This window comes from Danio aesculapii, chromosome 7 (genome assembly GCF_903798145.1).
Source record: "Danio aesculapii chromosome 7, fDanAes4.1, whole genome shotgun sequence".
In the NCBI taxonomy this organism is placed as follows: domain Eukaryota; kingdom Metazoa; phylum Chordata; class Actinopteri; order Cypriniformes; family Danionidae; genus Danio; species Danio aesculapii.
The window spans coordinates 57,659,233-57,681,520 of NC_079441.1; the positions used below are offsets into that span (position 1 = coordinate 57,659,233).

General features: G+C 36.4%; 2 protein-coding genes across 3 annotated transcripts in view; one reads left to right on the plus strand and one right to left on the minus strand.

Moving 5' to 3' along the window:
• The window catches only part of LOC130232393 (leucine-rich repeat and fibronectin type-III domain-containing protein 4), a 44,077-nt gene extending 24,906 nt beyond the window's left edge, over positions 1-19,171 (plus strand). For both annotated transcript variants that reach the window (XM_056462261.1, XM_056462260.1), the window contains 2 exons: positions 6,853-8,611; positions 17,000-19,171. In XM_056462261.1, the coding sequence (XP_056318236.1) occupies positions 6,879-8,611; positions 17,000-18,224 (2,958 nt within the window). In that variant the 5' untranslated portion in view covers positions 6,853-6,878 and the 3' untranslated portion in view covers positions 18,225-19,171. The remainder of the gene's footprint in view (positions 1-6,852; positions 8,612-16,999) is intronic.
• The window catches only part of pcxb (pyruvate carboxylase b), a 340,834-nt gene that overhangs the window by 123,226 nt on the left and 195,320 nt on the right, over positions 1-22,288 (minus strand). The window lies entirely within an intron of this gene.

The following is a 22,288-nucleotide window of genomic DNA, read 5'->3' on the forward strand; positions in this document are numbered from 1 at the left end:
AGCTACAAATGCCCTACTCTTGACTTATAAGTACATTTATAATGGGCTTAATAATTGTACTTTCATAATTTGTGACTGATTGATTTGTCATTACTAAATTCAGTATTGCCTTATTTACAAATTTGTATTTAAGAGTAGTTGATGGTTTTGAGGATCAATCAGAATAAGTTAGCAAATAATTAATAAACTATTAAAATCAAAGTTTATATATCTTATTATTCAGGCATATATTAATGGTTACGATGTATGTTAATAATAAATGCTTTATTAACACAACTTTATCCAGTTTTTCGACCTAATCTAAAGTGAGGACTATTTATGCTTTATATATCCCTTATAAATTATAATTAAAGGCTCAGTATCAAATGAACAATACATCTTTGCAATCCTGTCTAAAAAAAATTACTGTAAAGTTTAAACTTTGCCTGAAAAACAGGAGTCTCAAAATACAACATAAAATTAGATTAAACAACAACAATAACAATATAATAATACAATACAATATATGATGCAACATTTCAATGTTATTTAGCGATGTTTAAACTGCACTGTAATTTTATTTTAGATAAGGTTGCAAATATTTCTGAAATCATGATTCATTTGTGTACCTTCAAATAAATAGAAATTGATAAAGTGGTTTATTTTCTGTTTTTCCTGTTTAGAATATAACTGAGCCTTTAATTGTCATTTATAGGGGATTTATGAAGCATAAATAGTCCTCACTGTAGATTAGGTCACAAAACTGGATGCAGTTGAGTTAACAAAACATTTATTAACTATTAATATATGACTGAGTAATAAGATATACAGTATAAATGTTAAATTGAATAGTTTATTAATCATTACTTACGCATTCTTGACTATCTTAAAAAAACATCCAACTATTCTTAAATAAGTGGTTTGTAAATAATGCAATATTCAGTTTAGTAATGAAAAATGAATCCTTTAATAAAGTATGAAAACACAATCATTAAGCACATTATAAATGTGCTTATAAGTCAAGAATACAGCATTTGTAGCTGCAAGTATAAACTGCTTACAAATGTTTATTAATGTAGAGTTAATGCTTAACAGATAATGAACTCACTATTTTCTAATGCTTAATAAATGGTTGATAGTGTGTAATTATAAAGTGTAACCAATTTATCATTATTATTATTATTATTATTTTTTTTTACATTCAACACATATAAATAGTTTGCAACAATTTTTTTTAGTTTGCTTTGAAAGACTGTATTCTTTAAAAAGCAACTTTGGAGATACAAGCATCATTAAAACCAATAAATAAATTAATTAAAATAAAATGCAATGAATAAAAATAAAATAAACATAAAAGGGTAGCACTTTACATTAACAGTACATTAATAATGGTGGATTAATATGTAAACTAAACATTATTTTATTATGAATTAATGATGAGTTAACTCATGTGCTAACCATGAACTAACTTTAATTACAACATGAATCACAAGAGTTCATGTGTGAATTAAGGCTACCTTAATTACTTTTTAATACAAGTTGTTAAATAATGTAATAATTAACATTTAAGTTTAAGGTATGTGTAGCCAACAAGAACTCATGTGGTGTTAATGTATAATTATATCATGACTTTACTTGGTTAATGGTTTGTTGATACCGTGAGTTGTGATCTAAACTAGCGTAACTCTTTTTCTTTTGGTATTCAGTGTAAACACACTAGATGGATGTGCATAAGGAGTTCATGAGTAGTTTAGAATGGGTTAATGTTGATGTCCCCCTCCAAGTAAACTCACAACATAAATATACATTAACATATCAAGTTCAAGATGGTTAATTTAGGCAGAAATTAATGTCTTAGTTAATACATTAACAAACCAGCATGTATTAACAAGTAATTAAAGTAGCCATTGTTCACACATGAACTCATGTGAATCATGCTGTAGTTAAAGTTAGTTCATGATTAGTGCATGCCTTAACTTATTAGTTCATAATAAAGTAATGCTTAGTTTACATATTAGTATGTCATTATCATTGTCTGTTATTGTAAAGTGTTACCCATAAAATAAAGATAAAAAAGTAGGACACAATATGTTTATACCAGTGACCAGTTAAAAAATAAATAGAAATGGAAACACTCCAGCAATATATTTGGAGCTGGTTTGTAATGTGTCATGCTGCAATAGAGAAATGGAGCCTTCATAGAGCATTATAAACAGAATAAATCTAAGCAGGGATGCTAATGATTCTTACATGATCAATGCTGCTTCAATTAGTCTTTCGGCCATTGTGTTTATGTTTGACACTTAAAGCAACCACCAATTCTTATACGAGAACATTAGTGATTTGATAATCATTAGTGAATAGTGATCTGCTGTGAGGACACTCAGATTGTGGAGACAATAACAACAGCAGCAAAGCCTAAAGTGGGATTTAATTTGAAGTTAGGAAGGATACAGGGAGAAAGAAAGGGTACGTTGAGGACAGAATGTGTTGGGAAAAGAGGGCTGAGGGAGTTGCTAAGTGCAGAGAGATGTTCGAAGTGAGACACACACACACACACACACACACACACACACACACACACACACACACACACACACACACGCACACACACACACACACACACACACACACACACACACACACACACACACACACACACACACATAATGGACAGGGTTATTATGTGCTAAAGCTAGGCACTCGCAGTAGTTTTTCATTCAGTCTGAATCATGAATAACATTACGGATTACAAAAGGATTACCCGAATTTATATTCTATTCTAATCTAATCTATGCCCTACCAACACACACACACACACACACACATGCACGCAGTTGCTCTGAAGATAAAATTAGACTAAGACAAGCACTGGCATGTCCTGAACCTAGGAAAGAATATGAGTAGAGGACACCGAGGGCAGAGGATGAGAAAAGATAGAGTATGCTAGGAGGAAGAGGCCTGATAATATTGAGGAAGGGCTGCTATCTGTCCCCGGGCGGCCGGATCGATGGAGGAGAGAGACAAGATCTATTTCGGCCGGTCTGTTCTCAGGTGGCTAAAGATGGTGAGAGTGGGAGACAGAGAGAGAGAAGGGATACTTTAACTAACATTGCATCACTTCTCATGTTACCTCAAGGGTAGACGGGGAGAGTGGACACAGGTGATAAGCAGAACCTTGGGTAATAGAAGAAGCTGAAAAAGAGGGGCGTGGAGAAGAAACCGGGAGGGAGGAAGAGGAGACGGAAGGTCATTGGTGGGCAACAATGGAAAAGTGAAAAGGAAGAGAATTAGACAGATACTTTTGATAGACAGAGACAAGCGGATACTTTTGCATAGCGCTATTGAGTTTTTCCGCTCAATTGCCCACAGACTTCTGGGAATGCAGTTAGAAGGCATTACAATTCACGTTGAAAAAAAATGCACTCAGTTGCACTTTTCTCTCCTTCCACTAACAAGAAGCAAATGTATTCTTATGACAGAGCAAAGCTCTAGTTATTAATCATTGAGCATCGACACCCTCCATATGTCTCCATTGAATCATTTAAAGGAATGGTTCCTGTTGTTTCAAACCTGCATTAAAACATTACATTTTAAAGAGCCCCTATTATGGGTTTTTGAAAATGACCTTCCATGCAGTAACACAGCTCTAAGTGAATGAAAACATCCAGCCGAGGTTTAAATCTAAAAGTGCACCTTGTTTAAAACTATTGATTCTTTAGTGAAATAGTTGACTCAGAGTCGAATAAACGAATCGATTTGAGTTCGGATCTTTTGTTTGATCGCATCAACGTCGATACGGTACATGACCAAATATGTAGTTCCAGTTCTGGTAAAATGACGGAGGTGCGGGAGATTACGGGACTGATCATGACGCGTAGACGCTGATCACTGGCAGATGGAGAGTTCATTTTCACAAAAATACCATAGTATAGTCAACCTAGAGCTGTGTTTGTTCCTGTCATTTCTCTGATGATTGATACAATAACCTACGCTGCAGCATGGGATTCGTTGGCCGTTTGTTATTGAAGGAGCAGCAGAGACTATTGGACTTTGTCAGACTTTGACAGGGACTTTGTCAGTAACTTTTACATTTCAAATAGACCAGTTCCTTCTTCCTCCGGATCATAACATGTGAGTGTAATTAAAGTTATTGCTTCCTTTTGTGTAGTTTGCAAAATACGTGTTTAATTGTGTGTTATAAGTTGTAATCGCCCTGCGTGGCTTGTAATCACGTATCGGTTATAGATCAGCTTGTACTGTATCTCTCTGGTTAAATCTGTATGGGGCTATTCACATATCACGTCCAAAACTATGTTTAAAAACATGACGCGCGCTTCTTCCTTCACCGATTTAAATTCGTTTCTGACCTGGCGATCCTCTACTGTTTGCCTTTGCTATGGCCACCATCAGCTGTTCCTCATATGTGCAGCTTGGTCAATTTTCAAAATTGTTTAACTTTTGCCACTGTGTGGATTAATACTGATTGTGTGTCCTTGTTATTACTTGGGTTTAGGTTTAAGAGTAGAGTAATATGCTGGTGTTAAACTGCATTGCTTTATTGCATTCCTGCATTGGGTTCTTACATACTTTCTGCTACTTCATATTGTAGCCGTGGTGGGCATTTCTCTCTGTCTCGTGTTGAAAGCAGTCGACCAATCGCAATAGACTGGGTCATCGGTCCAATCAGCGAAGATTAGCTTTGCCCTAAGGATGGGTTTGGGAACAAATGAATCGATGAACAAATCATAATGGAGTCGTTGGGATAATTAGGTAAAAATAAATGCATAGAGACAATGAAAGTGTTTTTTGACCTTGCATGCATGTTGTTGGAGACCCCTAAAACCAAAATATGACATTTTTAATGCAAAATAGGGGCTCTTTAAACAACACTGCATCCCAAACACCTTTATATTTGTTTATGTTGCACAAAAGAATGATCTTGCAGGTTTAGAATGATGACAGATTTGCTTTTCTTTATTTTCAGGTGAAATATTCCCTTAATATTCCCCATGGCAACCGTACTTACTGCAATAACACAATAGTTAGTTATTAATGCTCCAAGAAAAAAAATGTTAATGCTCTCTGTTAGAATGTTTCTAGTCTGGTTGTCCGATCAATACAGTAATTAATTTAATAATGAGGTTTAATCAGGCACATCTATGTGAACATTAGACATGTTTAAGATAGTTCCCATTTCTGCACTCTCAAGTGCAAAGCCACAGAAGACGTTTCTAATTTTGTTACATAATCACAAAATTAGAATCTGCCACTGTTTAATGAGAAATGTAGTGAAAAACAAGCTTAACTGAGTAAAGTCTGATTGTTCCCTGGTTATATTTATCTGCATTTTTCAGTGTAATGACTTTGGAAAAGTTATTATGTTGTCGTTTTGAAATTTCCATAATCACTGCACTGTACTGTTAATAATACAAAAAAGAGTGGGGAAGCACGAGCTCTGCGAATGATGTGGATTCACGTGTATGTGAAATACTGCATGGACACAAACAGTTGGGATCAGTTATTTAAAGATCACTGTTACAGATGTGAGTCTGCCATGAGCATTGCTGGAATGTTACTTTGAAGCAGCTGCTTGCCAAGCTAAGTAAAAATTAATACTACTACTGTAATAATTTTAGCTACTAAAAACTAATAAATAGCTAACTACATTTGAAGATATAGGACAGCAGAAATATTGCTTATAATCAACATTGCTCATCGCCAGGAGTAGAGCTTTAATTATTAAGTCTATGTGTTTTTTTTTATTAACCGATTCCCTAAAAGATGTGACAAACCATGTCACAACAATAAATCAGTTATTTAAACAGTATAGAGAAAAGTAACATAGGAGAGAATGTTAGATGATTCTTGTTTGCATTTCACTGTGATTGCAAAACCTTAGTGGTGTCACTATTATAGTAAGCTACTTTCTAACAGTGGCCATGAGCTGAGGCTCACATTCTTAGTGTTCAGAGATGGAACATTTCATGCTGATTCTGATCACTGTTTTCCTTGGCTTGTACCTGCATGATTAAATGCACTTAGTGTTAAATGACACTGCAAAAGAACATTTGCTGAATGTGCTAATGCATCACAGAAGTGAGATGTATAACCTGAAGTAACTTACAGTAATACCACTTCAGCTTCATTTTTTAAATGAACCACAATTTAAGATGACAACTTAGTGCCAGGGACAATTTGGCACAAGAGATCAAATTATATATATTATGGATTTTTCATTCTCAAACCTGTAATTAACAATTTTATGTAATGTGACGATTCTCTCCCTGTGTGTTTCCACCTTCTTCTCATGCATGCATTACATTGCAGTACATTAGCATTTTGACTTGTATGATCATGTTTCACTATAGCTGATTTCTTTGATCTTTAACATGTTTTTGCTTCCAAGTTACCATGGCAATTTTTTGGAGATTAAGTCTTCATGTCTATATAAGTCAAGCTTTGAGTTTCAGTGAAATTATGTGTTTTTTGTGACTTTTACTTCTGAAGCAAAAATTTAAGTGAATTAAAGTGAAGCAAATGACTCTTTTGTCAAAGAAATCTGCCCTAAGCCTTGGTGGGAGTTTAAATGGAAGTATCCACTTTCCAAAAGCACTAAAATAATTGTTATATGGCTATCCTTTGCTATTTTAGGAGTTTTGTGGATGGTTAAAATTCCAAAAATAGCGTTTTTCTGACAGTGTGGCTTATTTTACATTCATTTTACATGCAGTTATGCACAAGGTTCCAAAGTGTAGTCATTCCTGTCGAGAAACTGCATGAGCTTATTCAGAACTAAAGAAACCACACAGCACTACAAAGCTGATACTTAAAACATAATGACTAATGTTATACTCTCTCTGCTTTCTCTAGGTCTGTGGATCCCTCCCCTATCTACAATGCAAGACTCCCCACCCCTTCAGCCATTCAGAAAACCACATCATTCCCATAGTTTATGCCATCCTCACAGAAATACACATGCACCATCATTCTCCTCTCATCCATCAATCCATTTGAAACAAAACCTTTTCAAGCCCTCTGAAGCATTTCGGCGACCCTCTCCTTTTCTGTGGCCAAAGTTCACCAGCAGATACTCACCACCCCAGGACACATCCTCAACGACACTGCAACTGCCATTACTGCACTGGCTGGCATTGGTCACTTGTGCCTGCTTGCTGCCTGCTCTCTTTGGTCAGATTCCAGGAGTCGTAGCTGGCGAGACGTGGGGCGTAGTCTCTGCATGCCCCTTTCACTGCGTCTGCAGAAATCTCTCTGAGTCTCTAAGTACACTTTGTGCAGATAAAGGCCTTCTTTTTGTCCCACCAAATATTGATCGTCGAACCGTCGAGCTTCGTCTCGCTGACAACTTCATTCGAGAAGTGGGGGGAGTTGATTTTGCCAACATGACTGGACTGGTGGATTTGACACTGTCCCGAAATACCATCAGTAACATCCGGCCACTTGCATTTTCAGATCTGGAAAGTCTTCGTTCCTTGCACTTAGATGGCAACCGACTCTCAGAGCTGGGCCCACGGGACTTAGTAGGCATGCTAAACCTACAGCATCTCATTCTCAACAACAACCAACTCACCAACATCTCCTCCGAGGCCTTTGACGACTTTTTATTCACTCTAGAAGATTTGGACCTATCCTACAACAATTTGCGCAAGGTTCCTTGGGATGCTATTCAGAGCATGGCCAGTCTGCACACATTAAATCTAGATCACAATCTAATTGACCAAATCTCTGAGGGAACTTTTAGTGAGCTCTACAAACTAGCCCGATTGGACATGACCTCTAATCGTTTACAAACTTTACCACCTGATCCATTGTTTGCTCGCTCCCAGACAGGAGTTATTAGCCCGACACCCTACAATGCCGTGATCAACCTGAATTTTGGGGGAAACCCATTACACTGCAACTGTGAACTGCTTTGGTTGAGAAGGCTGATCCGCAGTGATGATATGGAAACATGCGCTACACCCCTTCATCTAGCGGGGCGTTACTTTTGGTCAATCCCTGAGGAGGAATTTGCTTGTGAGCCTCCACTTATTACCCGGCATACACACAAACTCTGGGTATTGGAGGGTCAAAGAGCAACGCTCAAATGTCGTGCTATTGGAGATCCAGAGCCAGTGATCCACTGGGTCTCACCAGATGATCGTATCATTGGCAATTCCAGTAGGACCACATCTTTTCGAAATGGCACACTTGAGCTAATTGTGACTGTTGCTCGGGATGATGGGACATACACTTGCATTGCTATCAATGCTGCAGGTGAGGCCACCTCGCTTGTTGACCTGAAGGTGATCCCTCTTCCTCATCGTGGAAACGGAACAGTATTGTTTGCTCGTGACCCAGGATCATCGGACATTACTAGAGGGAAGACCTCCAGTGGGCAAAGTCCTGGCATGGACTCTAGCAGTGACCCCCAAGAGGGACGAGAGGATGGTCAGCCAGAGGGTGGAGATGTAGTAAGCGAAGGGGTTGAGGAGCAGATGGTTGGAGTACAAGGAGTGACATCAACCTCAGCACAAGTGATATGGGATAAGGGTCATCTGATGGCAGACAACCTGGTGTGGATGTATCAAATACAGTACAACTGCACTGCAGATGAGACACTTATTTACAGGTGAGTGAAACCACTATTGAGATAAACACAACCACAAGTTTTGTTCAATTTAAAGAGCTGTTTGCAGTTGAGGAACTGCACATATAAAATATAGATTCTGTGTAAATTAGCATTTTGCTTCAAGAAATAAATTGGCAACATTTTAATTCTATGATTATTCAGAACTCAGGTTTTGCAATCAGAATAGGAATACAGGGTAATCAATTTAGGGGGTTTTATTCACATGTTTTAACAGACTATTCAACTTAAGTACCTTAAATGGATAGTTCACCTAAAAAAAGTAAAAAATGACATAATTTACTCATCCTCCACACAACACAAATGAAGATACACTCAAGAATATTGGGAAGGAGCATCCATTCATTTATACATTCATTTACACATTTTATGATCCTACTATGGATTACATTGGCTGCTTGTTTACTATATATTTTTAGAATATCTTGTTTTGGATTTGGGTGAACTATCCCATTAAGTAATTTTCAGATTTAATGTTAGCGGAAAAGTCAAATGCAAGTCTTGGGATTGAGCATGAACTCCAAGACTTCTACAATAACCACAAGGACGATTCATTACAAATGAGTCTTGTCACTGAGTTTAGGGAGCCAATTTTAGGATATTAACCAGAGTAGCATATGTTGACTAAATCTGGAATTCAAGAATATTTCTTTAGCCTTGACATTAAAGTGAAGGATTGGATTTTCAGTAGGGTTCAAACAAAAGGGTTTTAAATATGATGTACTGTCACATTACAGACTAATTGTTTCAAAATCCACTTATGTGCATTCAGAGCAATCTTATATAACACATTTAGTATGACATTTTACAGCATTGCAATAATGAATATGCAATGCTGTGATTCTTGTTAGCTTGAATCGTGATAATAATGAGCTCCATGTTGAACCTGAGGCAAAGGCAGTCCTGCTTTCTCATGTTATCAGTGTCTTTGGCTTTAGTAGCAGCTTCAGCCTAGTCACTGTCAGACATTTTCGAAGCATGTTCAATACATCTTGCACCTCTCTGAGACATTATCTATGGCAAGTGACATACGCCCTCTTGCTGTCTGTCCTTCATTAAGGGGCCAAGAGGGAGTGAATGTGTGTATGTGGTGTGGGAGAATTACAAGCTACTGACACCACAGACATTGAAACTAACAGGGGGCTGGTAGAGAACGAGAGAGAGAGAGAGAGAGAGAGAGAGAGAGAGAGAGAGAGAGAGAGAGAGAGAGAGAGAGAGCAAATAAAGAAGAGAGGTGGGATAGAGATAGATAGTTTGACAGAGAGCTCAAGGGATAGAATAATGAAGTCTTTAAATGAGCTTAAACTGCAGTGCCAATAAGTATGTCACAACCTATCTTGCTGACGACCACCACAACAACAAGAAGAGGAGCAGAGTGAAAAATTGAGCATGAGAGAGATTTCTGGTAAAGGGAAAGCTTTTATCTTGGCTTTGGTGTGGTCTGAATGTGTAGCTTTGTCAAGACCACAAAATGGCAAAATGTGTCTCAGTGGATACACAAAAGGATATGCCAAAAGAATAAGGTTGAAACTATAGAAGGAAGCAACAAAAAGAAGACTGATATTAACTGAGAGATGATGAGAAAAAAAGAGTGTGAAAAAAAGATTTTAGAGAAGTTGATTTTAGAGATTAAAAGCAGTCTGTTTATGAAGATTAAGTTAGTGGAGACAAAAGATAAAAGTCTTTTCTGGCTCTTCTTTTGTTCAGGCTCTATCCCTCCCCCCCCCTCTCTCTATCTCCCTCTATCTCTCTATTATTAGAGTGTCTAATAATTGCCTGTTTCTGTGTCACCAGTTCCACAAAACATTTTCCTGTCAGTTTTTTTTTTTTTTTTTTGCAAAATGAATGTGTATGAGTGTGTAGTGATGTGTGACAAGACAGAATCTGAATTTGTGCAGCTCCATCTTTCAAATTCAGACATACAAATTAAAGGCACTTGACGAAAAGGTCAGACTCACTCTTCTGAGTGCTGACAATCCAGAAAAACAACAACAACAAAAAAAAAAACTTTATTGCTCAATAGCTGCTTCATTATGTCTCAGGAGACCTAATCGTGTTTGTGTTGTTTAATTTCATGTAGGACAAATAAAAACTACTACTATAACGGTCAACACTAAAACTGTCACCATTGTGATGTTTCAAATTCATGTCACTTTTCTTTATGCATGTTACAGAAAAGTTAAATGGGCAATCTGAGGTATAATTCTGCTGTCATTTATTCATCCTCTATTTGAGTTTCTTTCTTTTGTTGAACACAACAAAACATATTTTAAACAATGTTGCAAACCAGTACCGATTTACCTCCCTAAATGGAAAATGCTGTACAATTAATGTCAGTGGCTACAGGTTTCTTCAGATATTCTTAAATTTTATTTATTTTTTTTGTTTTACATGAATTCATAAAGATTTAGACCAGAGTCTGTAACCTTTGATTTGGCCCGCCATCCCATCTGAGAAGAGAGGAAGAATTTTGGGGAGGGTTAATGTTTTTAATACACATTGTCATTTCTAATTTAATGTAAGCTTTCATTTGTTAGTTTTATTTTTAAGATACAAAAACACTAACTTAAATTAAATGTTTCAATTTAATGTTGTAAATGGATCCTTCTTTTTTTTAAATGAACATAATGTTGCTCTGCAAATAGAACACAATTTAGAAATCCTGAGTGAGCAAATCAAGGCAAAGGCAGGTGCAGCTTAGGAAGTGTATTCGGCTATAAACTCCATAGTGTTATAAATTGAATTCTTCATTATAGTTGCTTCATTATAAAGTGTAAAAATATATAATGGATTAGTTAATATAATTAAAGTAATGTTTTATTTTTATTTTTAAATAAACAAGGAACTTATTCATGGAAACTTTGTAGTACAGCTGGATATATTTACCTTCGGCCCACGACCCTCAATCAAGTTTGGTTTTTGGCCCTTCGTAAGAAAAAGTTTGGGCACCCCTGATTTAGATCCACTTGAGTATGAGTAAATGTTGAGTAAATTTGAATTTTTCTCTACAAAAAATGAAAGATTAATCACCGTTTCGTAAAGAACATATTTAAAATAATTTTGGTGACCTTCCACAGTCCGGTTTCCCCCACAAAAAAAAAAAAAAAAAAAAAAAAACGTGATATAGATGAATTGGGTAGGCTAAATTGTCTGTAGTGTATGTGTGGCAATGAGTGTGTGTTGATGTTTGCCAGTGATGAGTTGCAGCTGGAAAAGCATCTGCTGCGTAAAACATATGCTGGATAAGAAAAAAAAAATGAATGAGTGAATGAATGAATGAATGAATAATAATTTGGATTTCTATAAGAACTACCATCTTACCGTCAGCAAGTTACCAATAGTCTTCAAAATATTTACTTTTCTGTTCAGCAGAAGATGTATACAAAAAAGCGGGAAGAGTGAGTATATGAGCTGCCCCTCAAAACTATTTGAGTCTTGAAATAATTACATACAGTAGGGTCTTTTATGTGCTTTAACTGCAGACTGTCAGCTTTTTAAGGATATTTAAGGGTATTTACATCAAAATCAGGTGAACTCTGTAGGAATTACAACAATTCTCATATGTGCCTCCCACTTGTTAAGGTTCCAAAAGTAACTGGACAGAATAATAAGCATAAATCAAACTTTAAATGTTTAATACTTGGTTGCAAATCCTTCCAAGACCTGCAGTCAATTTGTCAGCAATCACATCATCAATAAATACAAGAGAACCAGTTCCATTGACAGCCATACATGCCCATGCCATGTCACTACTACCAATATGCTTTACTGCTTAAGATCATGAGCAGTTCCTTTCCTTCTCCATACTTTTCTCTTCCCATCACTCTGGTTCAAGCTGATCTTGATCTCAATCTCATCTGTCTATAGGATGTTGTTCCAGTACTGTGAAGGCTTTTTTAGAACTCTAATCTGACCTTACCTTATTTTGAGGCTCACCAATGGTTTAAATCTTGTGGTGAACCCTCTGTATTCACTCTGGTGTAGTCTTTTCTTGATTGTTGACTTTGACACACATATACCTAGCTCCTGGAGAGTGTTCTTGAAAGTAATAGCCCCATTACTTTTGGACCCTTAACAAGTGGTAGGCACATATGCAAACTATTGTAATTCCTACAGCGTTCACCTAATTTGGATGTAAATACACTCAAATTAAAGCTGACAGTCTGCAGTTAAAACACACCTTGTATGTTTAATTTCAAAATCATTGCGATAGTGTATAGAGGCAAAAATGTTAGAATTGTGAATATAATGTGAATATTTATGGACCTAACTCTATATGTTCAGGAATGGTACATTTTATTATTAAGTTTTTAAAAGTCTCTTATTCTTACCAAGGCTGCGTTTACTGTGGACATTTTTAGGGGTTTTTGATGGACAGAAACAGCTTTTATTCAAAATTCTAATGTTTTCTAAATTTACAAATGTTTAATCTTAACTTATGATCAATTTACTGTGTCCTAGCTGAATAAAAGTCTTAAGGTATCTTTTATTCTCAGAAAGCTACATGTATTTTATTAATTATGTTTTTTGATAGTTGCACAGTCTGTTTGTCATTCAAAACTTGACACCCCTGGTCTTCACTCTTTTTTGTAATATAAAAAATAGTGACCTTTGTTGCTATTCAAATATTCACCTTCTGTGTTCTACAAAAACAACTAATAGAAGGGTGCGTTTCCCAAACATTGACGTGAACTGCTAAACTTTTAGAACTGTCATTAGTGATGTCATGCAGGAGTTAATTTCTGCTAATTTAAAACGTTTTTGATTACAGTTTTTTTCAGTCGCTTTGGTGCATTTCTCACAACACTATTTATATTTGCACAACAGTTCATGCATTTCTCAAAACAATTTGTCATTTGTGCACATCACAGTAGCAGTTTCTCATTCCTTCAAACAAATTGCAAATGATTTTGGACATGCATCAATTGCTTTCATACAACTCTTTGCTGTTTTATAACATAATCATTTGCTTATGTCATGTCAGTCAAACTTAACTAAACTTGTGAATGCTGAATAGTCATTCCATATAAGTCCCCATTTTATTACTTGAGTCATTACATACAAAAACGTTGAACTAGTTGTCAAAATCTGTCAAGCAAATTTTATATATATTTTTTTTTTCCTGAAAATGTCTTGAACAATTTCATGAATGATTTACAGACCTGTGTATGTTCTAGGTTTAGTTCCAATATGTACTGCAATATTGTTTACAGTTGTGCTTAGCTCTACCCAAAGGAAGTCTATGTTTGTTGTAAATAAGGGTGTATTTATTCTTTTGCACGTTGCTGTGAGTACATTAGAATTTCAAATGCAGTAAAAATGCAGCAAATGCAGTAAAAATGTGAAACTTACACATTCAGTGTCTTGTACTCAGATGCCTCACTAAATGCAGTGATGTCTAATTTTACTGTAGTTTTTTAAATGGCTGTGCAAATAGTAAATAGTGCTGTCTTGAGAATTTTCAGGAAGTGTCACCAAAATCATTGCATTGGAAAAAATTAACAATGCAATGGTGTCAGGACTTTTCAACTTGATGACACTGACACTTTCATTGACATGAATACTTGATTTGTGGAATGAGCAATCCATTTTGAGCAAGTGACACGCTTTTGCAGGTTATTAACTAGGTTTTGCAGTTTGTGCTAATTGTTTTGAGAAAAGCATTAACTGTTGTGCAAATGTAACTAGTGTTGTGAGAAATGCACCAAAGCGACTGAGAAAAACTGTAAAATGCTCCTAACCACAAAAAAATAAATAAAAATAATGATTTTGAAAAACGTGAATAAAAAGAATTTCAAACTTTGACTTTGAATTTAGACTGACTCCACATATGCAGCCTACACTCAAAAAAAAAAAAAGAGTTTCTTTCTTGGCGTCACCGTGGCGCAGTGGGTAGCACGATTGCCTCACAGCAAGTAAGTTGCTGGTTCAAGCTTCGGCTGGGTCAGTTGGCATTTCTGTGTGGAGTTTGCATGTTCTCCCCATGTTGGCGTGGGTTTCCTCTGGGTGCTTTGGTTTCCCCGACATGTCCAAAGACATGCGCTATAGGTGAATTGGGTAAGCTAAATTGTCGGTAGTGTATGTGTGTGATTGAGAGTGTATAGGTGTCTCCCAGTGATGGGTTGCAGCTGGAAGGGCATCCGCTGCGCAAAACATATGCTGGATAAGTTGGCGGTTCATTCCGCTGTGGCGACATCTGTTTAATAAAGGCACTAAGTCGAAAAAAAATGAATGAATGTTTCTTTCTTCTTGTTTTGGAACTGGATTCAGTATCACAAACTGTAAAAATTCACCTGACATGTACTGTACTGTAGGTCAAACTAATGTTACGAATGCTAACATTACTGCTTTGTCATTCACATAGTGCACCTACTAATTGGGATAAAAAGGAATCCCCCTACAGACCTACTATATCTAGTTTACTAGAGTCCACCCATGGCAATGCCTATTTTTGTTTTATGTCATGGTAGAAAGATGTTAACCTACCATCTCATGGCCAGTGACTTTTAAAATTTGTCAGCTGCAGTGTACTACCTTAGATAGAGCTAGTGAAACATTTTTTCATGTTTATTTTAACAACATATCTTTTCCTGTGCCTGGAAACAACACAACAAGGGCACACATAGCTATACAGAGTCTGGAAATACAAAGCTATAAGAGGGCAGATAGAATGACCTTGAGCTGTAACTCATAATTTACAGTGCAGCCGGGCTTAATAGATTCTGACCCCGATGACAGAGCAGTTCAGACAGACAGTGAGTGTGTGTTCGACAAAGAGAGAAAGAGTGGGAGAGAATGTTTTTAACATTATTGATTCAAAAAACAAATTATAACTTAACATTCATGTCAGAAATACAATGTTAAAATATCAACAACTGACGCTGAAGTGTGAATTTTTATAGTAAATACTTCTTTTCAATATCCCAACTTAATGTGACAGAGATTATATAAGTAAGTCAGCTAAATGTTGAAGAATTAAATCTGAGGTCTTTTCAAAAGACTGCCAACTAAGCTAGCAAGAATATCTGTTGTCAGTTAATGGAAGACAGGTTATTATTATAAATATTAATAATAATCATATAGATAATTATGAACCATAAACTAGTTTTTTATTGTATAATAAAATAGCAATAAAATATAACACAAATCAACACTTCAAATATGAATCTGATGCAGCTTTGTCATTTTTGCCTTGTTATTATATAATATTCATTAATTTCCCTTCAGCTTAGTCCCTTTATTCATCAGGCTTTGCCACAGCAGAATGAACCACCAACCTATCCAGCATATGTTTAACACAGCAGATGCCCTTCCAGCTCCAACCAAGTACAGGGAAACGTCCATACACACTCAGTCACACACATAGGCTACAACAAATTTAGTTTATTCAATTCACCTACAGCACTTGTCTTTGGACTGTGGGGGAAACCGGAATACTTTTGCATGTTCTCCCCGTTCACTTGGGTTTCATCCAGGTGCTCTGGTTTCCCCTCACAGTCCAAAGACGTGCTATAGGTGAATTGAATGAACTAAATTGGCCTCAGTATATGAGTGTGTGTGTGAATGTGAGAGTGAATGGATATTATATATGTGTGTATTTGTTACCTGCGGCTGAAAGGGCATCCACTGTTTAAACACATGCTGTAATAGTTGGCGGTTCATTCTGCTGTGGTGACCCCTGATAAATAATGGACTAAATCGAAGGAAAATTAATGAATGAACTATAAAAACCCAATAAAAAGCAAATAAATGTATATTTTTTATGCTGAAACTCATTATTTAAGACACATTATGTTTTTTTTTTATCTATTGCAATAATGCAATAGATATAAAGGACACAATGAAAGCTCCCAAAATTCAAAAACAGCAAAACATCCTTCATCTAGGGCAGCAAAAATGTCCACAGCCATATCATTTACTTGTCTGAGACTAATATTACATGTACAGATCTTAAAGTGTATTTTCCTTTTTAGAGGCATAATTAAAGCCACCAGGACAAGGGAATAGCAGGCATTAGCTGATGCATTTCTTTCATTACAGAAAGATTAAGAAAAAAAATGTCTACATGTGGGTGGATGAGAGGGTTTTAATAATGTGACTGAAACAGTATTGTAATGTCTCAAGGTCTTGATCCAAACCTGTAATTATGTGTCAATATTAGAGGTATTGTTTGGGAAGGACTTAATTTGGGTAGTGGTTTGACACAGCCCAGAACATTTTCATTACGTTACCTAGTGTATGCTTTTGTGCTACGGACAAGGAAATAAAGGAACACGTCTCAGTAAAATACTGTTTCGTTGTGATGGAATGTGGAGAAGGTAATTGCTTCAGGTTACTAACCACCCACTCTCTCGCTCCTTCCTTTTTCAGGATTCTACCCCCCACGAGTGACAGCTTCCTACTGAAAAACTTGGTCTCTGGCTCAGACTACAATCTGTGCGTGCTAGCCATTTATGATGACACAGTCACTTCCATGGCCGCCACAAAGATCCTTGGTTGCAGCCAGTTTAGCACCAAGGACAATTATCCAGACTGCCGGTCTCTTCAAGCCCATTTCCTTGGCGGGACCCTTACAATTCTGGTTGGTGGGATTGTTGTGGTAACACTGCTGGTGTTTACAGTGGCACTGATGGTACGCCACCGTGTGTGCAGTAACCATGACAATCATCATGAAATAGGCGAAGAAGTGGGATGCTCAGGAACAGACTCACCGCCTCTTCCTTCAAAAGGAGCCGATGTCTTTTCTCAAAGTAATGGAAATGGGAATGTGATGATGGTAGTGCTGCCTAATGAGCTCATTCAAAAACGAAAAGTGGCAGAGGGAGGGTTGGTTTCGCCGCCAAAAACAACTTCCAAAGTGAAACCAAAAACTCTCCCAAAGCCAAGAGTGAATCTGGAGCAGTTCAGGACAGGACTAGAAGTTGAGGTCGGATCTATCAAGCCTCTTCCACCGTACACAATGGAGAAAGAGCAAATGTCATTGTATTACACCCCCAGTAATTATTCCCCCTCCACACTGCCACATCAGTCACGTCAATTAATAGCAAAATCACTCAAATTTCGCCCTACCAACGTGGACACAAGTAAGAGGGCAAGTTTAAGCTTGGCTCCTCCCCCTACATATGGTCGTGACAGGCGGTCTAGTACAGGAGGGGGTGTTGTAGTCCGTCGGGGAGGTCAAGACAGCCAATGGAACTCTTCAATGGCCTATCAGAGCCCTGCTCTTTCCCATGAAAGATCTCCTCATAGCGCACTGCGTTACAAGAGAAGTTCTTCGTTTGATATGGGTGAAATTGCAACAACAGCCTGCTATAGTTATGCCAAGAGACTTAGTGTAATCTGGACCAAACGCAGCCAGTCATTACATGGCATGCTTGTCCAATGCACATCAGCAACAAGCACCTCAACAACCAGCAGTGGCAGTGAAGATTTCCACACGCAGCATACACGCGGATACATCCGTGCCTACAACACCACCAACTCCAATTCCAACCCTCCCAAAGCAGACGTTACAACTAATTCAAAGAAACAGTTGCTGAAGGATAAAGAAAAGGACAAGGAAAAGGGAGAAGAACTTGAGGAGAGCGTGGTGTAATGAAAGAGAAGACAAAAGTATCTAAAAGAAGAAAGGCTGTTAAGACCATAATGTGGATGTAACATATTTTAAAGAAAAAATGATCTGAAAAGGGGTAAACGTTATTGAATGAGGGGGCTAAAGCCAAGGGGGGAAATAGACTAAGCTGGTTAGGTCCCAGTTTTGTAATGACTGTCTTGTTGGTTAATTTGAAAGTGGTTTGGAGTACTTCCTGGTCAGCCTGATAGACTGGACAAATGATCAGCTAAAGCAGGTGAAGACCAACTTGGCCAGCTGGAGAGAACAGGCATAAGATTTTTTTTAGATCTTGTATAATATTGAATATTGATGGATATTTAAGTTCAGTTGAGATTGAGAGAAACAGTGCTCTGAAACTAGGAGAATCGCAAACTGTATGTCTTTTAAAATACAACAAAAACACTTTACTAAGACAAGCAGGGTCACAGAAACAGCCATTACTAACTCACATGAACCTCGGGGAAATATAACGGTTTGTTTTCCAGCTATCACATGGATTACAGTCACACAGCCAGCACACGAATGTGCCGACTCATGCCCAATCGGAAATCAATGGATAATGGCAACAATAGTATTACATCAAACGTGCAATGTAGAAGATGCAAACTCTAAGAAAAATGATCATGTATAAAGGGAACAATGATGGCATGATTTGAACACTTTTAGAGCATAAATGATCAATGACTGACAATTGATATTTTGTGTGTGAGTCTGTACTGTATGTGTGTTTATTTGTTTGTAAGTGTGTAGGTGAGTGAGTGGATTATCGCACAAAAAAGTAATCAGAAGTAATTTTATGACACCACTGGACCTACTGTACCATGTGATCACCATCATCAAATACAGTAATGTGTTTTGAACAGGGAGATTATTATGTTGGCGGAAGGAAGCCGGATGATTATAGAGAGAAAAATGAATAAAAATGCCATTCCAAGATTACAGAATCAATGAATAATTTCTGTTTTAAATAACATTATGTTTGGGGTAATGGAAGAAAAAACAACAATGAATGTTGGCAGCTTTGGGTTAAGGCTTTGGCAGAATTGTTACATTTTGTTATTCTATGAATGATACCAAAAAAAAGTTGGTAAAAAACTTGTCAATATCAGCAAGTGTGAAATGAAGATTAAAATAAGGGAATCACTCATATTAATACACTATTTAATATGACACAGTGGTAAACTGGCTTAATATCAATAAATTGATATTCCAGGTGCAGTGCAAGTTACAGGTGTGTATGTTCAGTTTTACACCTTCACCCACATAACAATGCAATGCTGCAAAACCTCAAAATCAGATTTTTATTTGAGTTATGCCACAATTTCTTTCAATTAATTTTAGCTTGTATTGATTCCAGAATACTAAATGAAGTAAATAAGTATTGGGTGAATGGCGACTTTTTAAATTTAATAACATTGTTATGTATTTATTGACAATTGACAATTTAATTTTTATTTTCTCAGATGACGGGAGACTTAATTGCTAAATTACTCTCCCTCTTTCCCATTGTAATGCCCTGTCTAGCTGCAGTTTGAGATAGTTGCTTAGGAAGGCCAGCGTGTGAGGCTAAGATAAAGACAGGGAATGAGTTGGATTGAGGGAAAGAGATAGGGCGGCCAGTGCTGTCTGCAAGAGTGCTGATGCGGGACACAGAGAGAGGGAGAGCTCAAGCTAAAGTGAGCGAGCACAATGGATAGAGATGGAGAAAAAGAGAGAGGACATTGTGTCTGTAATGTGCACGTTAGCTGTATTTTTGACATGTAAGTACTTTGCCAGGATTTATCTCATGGCCAATAAAGCCCATTTAAGAATAGCTTAGGTGAAATGAGGGGGAGAAGATGAGTTGTCCTATGTGTGTGTGCGTGCGTGCGTGCGTGTTTGTGTATGTGTGATGATATCTTGTGTTAATATTTTACAGCTACTTTTTTCCTGTTGATTGTTTACTAACACCCATAATATGCATGATGAATTCAACAGTATGGTCATTTACTCATGCCTTTGTTAATCCAGGCCTGTGTGAATTTATTCTTTTTACCAACATTAAAATGAACCTTTCCACAGAAGAAAGATAGTCATAAAGGTCAAAATGACATGAATGTAAGTTAAAGGTATGTCAGGGTGAACAAACCCTTTTTGTGGACCATGAAAACTATAATCATTTTTGTTAAGCGCAGAGAAAAATGTTCTAGAGAAATATGAACAAATACATTCATTTACTCACTCGACTTACAGTAGGTTATCTGGGCTTTTTTAAGGGGGATCATTGCTTACCTACAAATTCATGTTCTGCCTTTTAATGTTGGCTTCAAAATGATCTAAAGGTGTGTTTCTTTCTTTTTTTTTAAGTGGTGGCATGTCCTTATAAATCACTGCAAACAAATCTCTTTGTCAATCTGTGAACAGCTCTTATTGGCTGCCAATGCCAGGTGGCATTACTTGCTACCATGCCAACAAGATATTCCAGACGTATTCATTGGCTAGTGGGGCTGGCAAACTTGCAGAAAAAAAGGTCTGTTAGCATATTTGAAGTTAGCAAGAACACATACAACTGATATGAGCTAATTTTGCAGAGCATTATGCATACCAATTAGGTAATCAAAGTTAACAGCATATAGCTTTAAAGTCTAGTGAACTGAGAGCTTTTCATTAACCTTGAAGTCCATTAAGCAATACCAAGACTGTTGTAGTACAAATTATCAAATCTAATTGTGGCTTTAACAAAACCAGCTTTTACATATAATTTTGCTTGATTTATTCATCCAAAGATTCTAACATATTTTGCTTAAAAACTTTCAGGGCCATTGTGTGTCCATCTTCTGTGAAAATTAACCATATTTAATTTAAAACAGTTTGGTAACGAACAATAAAGAAAGGTACCCTATACTGTAAAAAAAATAAATAATAATAAACAAAACAAAATAAATTAAATATTGACTCACCAAATTATTTCCCAATAGTTAGGCCAAAAATACCCTCTGTATTAATTTAAGCAAATAGTTTGAAGCTAAAATTAAAAAAAAATAAAAAATTCAGCAAACAGATTAAATTTTGCTCAGCCAATTTATCAATCCGAAAAGGAATATCTGTGTTTGGCCAACAAACTTTGAAGCAAAAAATGTGTGTACTCATGCATGTGATATTCAAATTTTAGTGCAGCAAGCCAGCAATGGCAGAGATCCAACAAAACATCATCTTCAGATGGATTTTCCTTCATCAAAGTTCCGGTGAGTAGGGAATTCTGTATTTATTGAATTATGTTTAAGTTTAACCTTGTGCAAGTCTCAGTAATTTCACATAAAAACAAACAGCATGGGCATTACTTTAGCTTGTCACCTCTGACAGTATGTTATACACAGTAACGATAATTAGCCCTCTACAGCACGCAATATGATAAATCTATTTAAAAAAAAATTTGACTGTTTTTCTTTTCTTAAAATGGCTTTACTTGAAGTGCTGTAAAAAAAAATTGGAAAAAAAAAATTTTTAAGCTACTTTATGAAATGTTGGCAACATTGTTCAACAATTGATCTAACTTAGAAATTTCAAATTTAAATATTTACTTATAATTAATAATTGTGTTGTTTGAAATGATTTAATTGGTGTTGCAGTATTATAAGCTTTAACACAGAACTTAAATGACACCTTATACATACTTTCCAACAACTCATATTCCAACAGCTTTCATTAATTCCATTCTTTTTTGCTGAATATTATTAAAAACAAGCCTAATATTGTATTATCATGTATACAACATACAGTGAATATAAATATTTTCTCCAGTACATATTATAACAAATAAATAACAAGTCTAGTATATCCAGATGCATCAGAATAATTTAGCTACTAGCTAACAATGTTTATGTATAATATGCTATATACTATAATACGCCTGTCTTATCTGCCTCAGGAAGAGCCAGTTCTGTCCTTTTCTTGTTTCACTTACCATAGAACATGGAGGTGCTTGCTAATACACGGTTCCCTGTATTCATATCTATTCAAAAGTAGCATTGCCATTAAAACTAGATTTTATCCATAATGCAAATGTC